General features: G+C 58.8%; 1 protein-coding gene across 1 annotated transcript; it reads right to left on the bottom strand.

The window, feature by feature from the left end:
* Positions 1 to 5,830: 5,830 nt before the first annotated feature.
* On the bottom strand, positions 5,831 to 7,383 carry LOC144177749 (uncharacterized). The gene is made up of 2 exons (XM_077705325.1): positions 6,897 to 7,383; positions 5,831 to 6,225 (listed from the first exon to the last, which is right to left on the bottom strand). Exons 1-2 carry the CDS (start codon positions 7,381 to 7,383, stop codon positions 5,831 to 5,833), a joined length of 882 nt encoding a protein of 293 aa, XP_077561451.1.
* Positions 7,384 to 8,291: the final 908 nt, after the last annotated feature.

The following is an 8,291-nucleotide window of genomic DNA, read 5'->3' as shown; positions in this document are numbered from 1 at the left end:
CACCAGTCTGCCGGGCACGTCGCCGATAAAATAGTCCAGAGGGCCCACGATGTTCACAGGAGCAGGTCAGGGTGATGGATCAAGCACGATCCTCGGCTCAGCAGAACACGGCAGCAGGGCGACGGACTAAAAAGCGAACTGCAAAATCAAGCAGCGATTAGGCATAGTGCTCACGCCGATCCTGCCTAGCCCACTGAAGGAGATGCCGGGATGAAGTCCTTTGAAACGGGTCGAGAGCGACGCCACTTGCCAGGGGTTGTCGTCTTCCAGGGGTCTTTGCACAAATCCGGGCAAGGCAAGCGAGGCAGCCAGCCCAAGATAGGGCTAGCTGGCATCACCATTCTGCCGGGCACGTCGTCGATAAAATAGTCCGGAGGGCCCGCGATGTTCGCATGAGCAGGCCAGGGTGATGGGTCAAGCGCGATTCTCGGCTCAGCAGAACACGGCAGCAGGGCGACGGACTAAAAAGCGAACTGCAAAAGGAAGCAGTGATTAGGCATAGTGCTCACGCCGATCCTGCCTAGCCCACTGAAGGAGATGCCGGGATGAAGTACTTTGAAACGGCTCGAGAGCAACACCACTGGGCAGGGGTTGGTCGTCTTCCAGGGGTCTTTGCAGAAATCCGGGCAAGGCAAGCGAGGCAGCCAGCCCAAGATAGGGCTAGCTAGCATCACCATTCTGCCGGGCACGTCGTCGATAAAATAGTCCGGAGGGCCCGCGATGTTCGCATGAGCAGTCCAGGGTGATGGGTCAAGCACGATCGTCGGCTCAGCAGAACACGGCAGCAGGGCGACGGACTAAAAAGCGAACTGCAAAAGCAAGCAGCGATTAGGCATAGTGCTCACGCCGATCCTGCCTAGCCCACTGAAGGAGATGCCGGGATGAAGTCCTTTGAAACGGGTCGACAGCGACGGCAGTGGCCAGGGGTTGGTCGTCTTCCAGGGGTCTTTGCAGAAATCCGGTCAAGGCAAGCGAGGCAGCCAGCCCAAGATAGGGCTAGCTAGCATCACCAGTCTGCCGGGCACGTCGCCGATAAAATAGTCCAGAGGGCCCACGATGTTCGCATGAGCAGGCCAGGGTGATGGGTCAAGCACGATCCTCGGCTCAGCAGAACACGGCAGCAGGGCGACGGACCAAAAAGCGAACTGCAAAAGCAAGCAGCGATTAGGCGTCGTGCTCACGCCGCTCCTGCCTAGCCCACTGAAGGAGATGCCGGGATGAAGTCCTTTGAAACGGGTCGAGAGCGACGCCACTGGCCAGGGGTTGGTCGTCTTCCAGGGGTCTTTGCAGAAATCCGGGCAAGGCAAGCGAGGCAGCCAGCCCAAGATAGGGCTAGCTAGCATCACCAGTCTGCCGGGCATGTCGTCGATAAAATAGTCCGGAGGGCCCGCGATGTTCGCATGAGCAGGCCAGGGTGATGGGTCAAGCACGATTCTTGGCTCAGTAGAACAGGGCATCAGGGCGACGGACTAAAAAGCGAACTGCAAAAGCAAGCAGCGACTAGGCATAGTGCTCACGCCGATCCTGCCTAGCCCACTGAAGGAGATGCCGGGATGAAGTCCTTTGAAACGGGTCGAGAGCGACGCCACTTGCCAGGGGTTGTCGTCTTCCAGGGGTCTTTGCAGAAATCCGGGCAAGGCAAGCGAGGCAGCCAGCCCAAGATAGGGCTAGCTAGCATCACCAGTCTGCCGGGCACGTCGTCGATTATATAGTCCGGAGGGCCCGCGATGTTCGCATGAGCAGGCCAGGGTGATGGGTCAAGCGCGATTCTCGGCTCAGCAGAACACGGCAGCAGGGCGACGGACTAAAAAGCGAATTGCAAAATCAAGCAGCGATTAGGCATAGTGCTCACGCCGATCCTGCCTAGCCCACTGAAGGAGGTGCCGGGATGAAGTCCTTTGAAACGGGTCGAGAGCGACGCCACTTGCCAGGAGTTGTCGTCTTCCAGGGGTCTTTGCACAAATCCGGGCAAGGCAAGCGAGGCAGCCAGCCCAAGATAGGGCTAGCTGGCATCACCATTCTGCCGGGCACGTCGTCGATAAAATAGTCCGGAGGGCCCGCGATGTTCGCATGAGCAGTCCAGGGTGATGGGTCAAACACGATCCTCGGCTCAGCAGAACACGGCAGCAGGGCGATGGACTAAAAAGCGAACTGCAAAAGCAAGCAGCGACTAGGCATAGTGCTCACGCCGATCCTGCCTAGCCCACTGAAGGAGATGCCGGGATGAAGTCCTTTGAAACGGGTCGAGAGCGACGCCACTTGCCAGGGGTTGTCGTCTTCCAGGGGTCTTTGCACAAATCCGGGCAAGGCAAGCGAGGCAGCCAGCCCAAGATAGGGCTAGCTGGCATCACCATTCTGCCGGGCACGTCGTCGATAAAATAGTCCGGAGGGCCCGCGATGTTCGCATGAGCAGTCCAGGGTGATGGGTCAAACACGATCCTCGGCTCAGCAGAACACGGCAGCAGGGCGATGGACTAAAAAGCGAACTGCAAAAGCAAGCAGCGATTAGGCATAGTGCTCACGCCGATCCTGCCTAGCCCACTGAAGGAGATGCCGGGATGAAGTCCTTTGAAACGGGTCGAGAGCGACGCCACTGGCCAGGGGTTGGTCGTCTTCCAGGGGTCTTTGCAGAAATCCGGGCAAGGCAAGCGAGGCAGCCAGCCCAAGATAGGGCTAGCTAGCATCACCAGTCTGCCGGGCACGTCGCCGATAAAATAGTCCAGAGGGCCCGCGATGTTCGCATGAGCAGGCCAGGGTGATGGGTGAAGCACGATCCTCGGCTCAGCAGAACACGGCAGCAGGGCGACGGACCAAAAAGCGAACTGCAAAAGCAAGCAGCGATTAGGCGTCGTGCTCACGCCGCTCCTGCCTAGCCCACTGAAGGAGATGCCGGGATGAAGTCCTTTGAAACGGGTCGAGAGCGACGCCACTGGCCAGGGGTTGGTCGTCTTCCAGGGGTCTTTGCAGAAATCCAGGCAAGGCAAGCGAGGCAGCCAGCCCAAGATAGGGCTAGCTAGCATCACCAGTCTGCCGGGCACGTCGCCGATAAAATAGTCCAGAGGGCCCGCGATGTTCACAGGAGCAGGTCAGGGTGATGGGTCAAGCACGATCCTCGGCTCAGCAGAACACGGCAGCAGGGCGACGGACTAAAAAGCGAACTGCAAAATCAAGCAGCGATTAGGCATAGTGCTCACGCCGATCCTGCCTAGCCCACTGAAGGAGATGCCGGGATGAAGTCCTTTGAAACGGGTCGAGAGCGACGCCACTTGCCAGGGGTTGTCGTCTTCCAGGGGTCTTTGCACAAATCCGGGCAAGGCAAGCGAGGCAGCCAGCCCAAGATAGGGCTAGCTGGCATCACCATTCTGCCGGGCACGTCGTCGATAAAATAGTCCGGAGGGCCCGCGATGTTCGCATGAGCAGTCCAGGGTGATGGGTCAAACACGATCCTCGGCTCAGCAGAACACGGCAGCAGGGCGATGGACTAAAAAGCGAACTGCAAAAGCAAGCAGCGATTAGGCATAGTGCTCACGCCGATCCTGCCTAGCCCACTGAAGGAGATGCCGGGATGAAGTCCTTTGAAACGGGTCGAGAGCGACGCCACTGGCCAGGGGTTGGTCGTCTTCCAGGGGTCTTTGTAGAAATCCGGGCAAGGCAAGCGAGGCAGCCAGCCCAAGATAGGGCTAGCTAGCATCACCAGTCTGCCGGGCACGTCGCCGATAAAATCGTCCAGAGGGCCCGCGATGTTCGCATGAGCAGGCCAGGGTGATGGGTCAAGCACGATCCTCGGCTCAGCAGAACACGGCAGCAGGGCGACGGACCAAAAAGCGAACTGCAAAAGCAAGCATCGATTAGGCGTAGTGCTCACGCCGCTCCTGCCTAGCCCACTGAAGGAGATGCCGGGATGAAGTCCTTTGAAACGGGTCGAGAGCGACGCCATTGGCCAGGGGTTGGTCGTCTTCCAGGGGTCTTTGCAGAAATCCAGGCAAGGCAAGCGAGGCAGCCAGCCCAAGATAGGGCTAGCTAGCATCACCAGTCTGCCGGGCACGTCGCCGATAAAATAGTCCAGAGGGCCCGCGATGTTCACAGGAGCAGGTCAGGGTGATGGGTCAAGCACGATCCTCGGCTCAGCAGAACACGGCAGCAGGGCGACGGACTAAAAAGCGAATTGCAAAATCAAGCAGCGATTAGGCATAGTGCTCACGCCGATCCTGCCTAGCCCACTGAAGGAGGTGCCGGGATGAAGTTCTTTGAAACGGGTCGAGAGCGACGCCACTGGGCAGGGGTTGGTCGTCTTCCAGGGGTCTTTGCAGAAATCCGGGCAAGGCAAGCGAGGCAGCCAGCCCAGGATAGGGCTAGCTACCATCACCAGTCTGCCGGGCACGTCGTCGATAAAAGTCCGGAGGGCCTGCGATGTTCGCATGAGCAGGCCAGAGTGATGGGTCAAGCACGATCCTTGGCTCAGCAGAACACGGCAGCAGGGCGACGGACTAAAAAGTGAACTGCAAAATCAAGCAGCGACTAGGCATAGTGCTCACGCCGATCCTGCCTAGCCCACTGAAGGAGATGCCGGGATGAATTCCTTTAAAACGGGTCGAGAGCGACGCCACTGTCCAGGGGTTGGACGTCTTCCAGGGGTCTTTGCAGAAATCCGGGCAAGGCAAGCGAGGCAGCCAGCCCAAGATAGGGCTAGCTAGCATCACCAGTCTGCCGGGCACGTCGTCGATAAAATAGTCCGGAGGGCCCGCGATGTTCGCATGAGCAGGCCAGGGTGATGGGTCAAGCATGATCCTTAGCTCAGTAGAACACGGCATCAGGGCGACGGACTAAAAAGCGAACTGCAAAAGCAAGCAGCGACTATGCATAGTGCTCACGCCAATCCTGCCTAGCCCACTGAAGGATATGCCGGGATGAAGTCCTTTGAAACGGGTCGAGAGCGACGCCACTTGCCAGGGGTTGGTCGTCTTCCAGGGGTCTTTGCAGAAATCCGGGCAAGGCAAGCGACGCAGCCAGCCCGAGATGGGGCTAGCTAGCATCACCAGTCTGCCGGGCACGTCGTCGATAAAATAGTCCGGAGGGCCCGCGATGTTCGCATGAGCAGGCCAGTGTGATGGGTCAAGCACGATCCTCGGCTCAGCAGAACACGGCAGCAGGGCGATGGACTAAAAAGCGAACTGCAAAAGCAAGCAGCGATTAGGCATAGTGCTCACGCCGATCCTGCCTAGCCCACTGAAGGAGATGCCGGGATGAAGTCCTTTGAAACGGGTCGAGAGCGACGCCACTGGCCAGGGGTTGGTCGTCTTCCAGGGGTCTTTGCAGAAATCTGGGGAAGGCAAGCGAGGCAGCCAGCCCAAGATAGGGCTAGCTAGCATCACCAGTCTGCCGGGCACGTCGCCGATAAAATAGTCCAGAGGGCCCACGATGTTCGCATGAGCAGGTCAGGGTGATGGGTCAAGCACGATCCTCGGCTCAGCAGAACACGGCAGCAGGGCGACGGACTAAAAAGCGAACTGCAATATCAAGCAGCGATTAGGCGTAGTGGTTACGCCGATCCTGCCCAGCCCACTGAAGGAGATGCCGGGATGAAGTCCTTTGAAACGGGTCGAGAGCGACGCCACTTGCCAGGGGTTGTCGTCTTCCAGGGGTCTTTGCACAAATCCGGGCAAGGCAAGCGAGGCAGCCAGCCCAAGATAGGGCTAGCTGGCATCACCATTCTGCCGGGCACGTCGTCGATAAAATAGTCCGGAGGGCCCGCGATGTTCGCATGAGCAGTCCAGGGTGATGGGTCAAACACGATCCTCGGCTCAGCAGAACACGGCAGCAGGGCGATGGACTAAAAAGCGAACTGCAAAAGCAAGCAGCGATTAGGCATAGTGCTCACGCCGATCCTGCCTAGCCCACTGAAGGAGATGCCGGGATGAAGTCCTTTGAAACGGGTCGAGAGCGACGCCACTGGCCAGGGGTTGGTCGTCTTCCAGGGGTCTTTGCAGAAATCCGGGCAAGGCAAGCGAGGCAGCCAGCCCAAGATAGGGCTAGCTAGCATCACCAGTCTGCCGGGCACGTCGCCGATAAAATAGTCCAGAGGGCCCGCGATGTTCGCATGAGCAGGCCAGGGTGATGGGTGAAGCACGATCCTCGGCTCAGCAGAACACGGCAGCAGGGCGACGGACCAAAAAGCGAACTGCAAAAGCAAGCAGCGATTAGGCGTCGTGCTCACGCCGCTCCTGCCTAGCCCACTGAAGGAGATGCCGGGTTGAAGTCCTTTGAAACGGGTCGAGAGCGACGCCACTGGCCAGGGGTTGGTCGTCTTCCAGGGGTCTTTGCAGAAATCCAGGCAAGGCAAGCGAGGCAGCCAGCCCAAGATAGGGCTAGCTAGCATCACCAGTCTGCCGGGCACGTCGCCGATAAAATAGTCCAGAGGGCCCGCGATGTTCACAGGAGCAGGTCAGGGTGATGGGTCAAGCACGATCCTCGGCTCAGCAGAACACGGCAGCAGGGCGACGGACTAAAAAGCGAACTGCAAAATCAAGCAGCGATTAGGCATAGTGCTCACGCCGATCCTGCCTAGCCCACTGAAGGAGATGCCGGGATGAAGTCCTTTGAAACGGGTCGAGAGCGACGCCACTTGCCAGGGGTTGTCGTCTTCCAGGGGTCTTTGCACAAATCCGGGCAAGGCAAGCGAGGCAGCCAGCCCAAGATAGGGCTAGCTGGCATCACCATTCTGCCGGGCACGTCGTCGATAAAATAGTCCGGAGGGCCCGCGATGTTCGCATGAGCAGTCCAGGGTGATGGGTCAAACACGATCCTCGGCTCAGCAGAACACGGCAGCAGGGCGATGGACTAAAAAGCGAACTGCAAAAGCAAGCAGCGATTAGGCATAGTGCTCACGCCGATCCTGCCTAGCCCACTGAAGGAGATGCCGGGATGAAGTCCTTTGAAACGGGTCGAGAGCGACGCCACTGGCCAGGGGTTGGTTGTCTTCCAGGGGTCTTTGCAGAAATCCGGGCAAGGCAAGCGAGGCAGCCAGCCCAAGATAGGGCTAGCTAGCATCACCAGTCTGCCGGGCACGTCGCCGATAAAATAGTCCAGAGGGCCCGCGATGTTCGCATGAGCAGGCCAGGGTGATGGGTCAAGCACGATCCTCGGCTCAGCAGAACACGGCAGCAGGGCGACGGACCAAAAAGCGAACTGCAAAAGCAAGCATCGATTAGGCGTAGTGCTCACGCCGCTCCTGCCTAGCCCACTGAAGGAGATGCCGGGATGAAGTCCTTTGAAACGGGTCGAGAGCGACGCCACTGGCCAGGGGTTGGTCGTCTTCCAGGGGTCTTTGCAGAAATCCAGGCAAGGCAAGCGAGGCAGCCAGCCCAAGATAGGGCTAGCTAGCATCACCAGTCTGCCGGGCACGTCGCCGATAAAATAGTCCAGAGGGCCCGCGATGTTCACAGGAGCAGGTCAGGGTGATGGGTCAAGCACGATCCTCGGCTCAGCAGAACACGGCAGCAGGGCGACGGACTAAAAAGCGAACTGCAAAATCAAGCAGCGATTAGGCATAGTGCTCACGCCGATCCTGCCTAGCCCACTGAAGGAGATGCCGGGATGAAGTCCTTTGAAACGGGTCGAGAGCGACGCCACTTGCCAGGGGTTGTCGTCTTCCAGGGGTCTTTGCACAAATCCGGGCAAGGCAAGCGAGGCAGCCAGCCCAAGATAGGGCTAGCTGGCATCACCATTCTGCCGGGCACGTCGTCGATAAAATAGTCCGGAGGGCCCGCGATGTTCGCATGAGCAGTCCAGGGTGATGGGTCAAACACGATCCTCGGCTCAGCAGAACACGGCAGCAGGGCGATGGACTAAAAAGCGAACTGCAAAAGCAAGCAGCGATTAGGCATAGTGCTCACGCCGATCCTGCCTAGCCCACTGAAGGAGATGCCGGGATGAAGTCCTTTGAAACGGGTCGAGAGCGACGCCACTGGCCAGGGGTTGGTCGTCTTCCAGGGGTCTTTGCAGAAATCCGGGCAAGGCAAGCGAGGCAGCCAGCCCAAGATAGGGCTAGCTAGCATCACCAGTCTGCCGGGCACGTCGCCGATAAAATAGTCCAGAGGGCCCGCGATGTTCGCATGAGCAGGCCAGGGTGATGGGTCAAGCACGATCCTCGGCTCAGCAGAACACGGCAGCAGGGCGACGGACCAAAAAGCGAACTGCAAAGCAAGCATCGATTAGGCGTAGTGCTCACGCCGCTCCTGCCTAGCCCACTGAAGGAGATGCCGGGATGAAGTCCTTTGAAACGGGTCGAGAGC

Source organism: Haemaphysalis longicornis, unplaced genomic scaffold, assembly GCF_048455015.1.
Source record: "Haemaphysalis longicornis isolate Haplotype H1 unplaced genomic scaffold, Haemaphysalis longicornis Haplotype H1 scaffold_30, whole genome shotgun sequence".
Lineage (NCBI taxonomy): Eukaryota > Metazoa > Arthropoda > Arachnida > Ixodida > Ixodidae > Haemaphysalis > Haemaphysalis longicornis.
The sequence above is the reverse complement of the archived record's forward strand: the minus strand, read 5'-3'. Positions and strand labels throughout refer to the sequence as shown.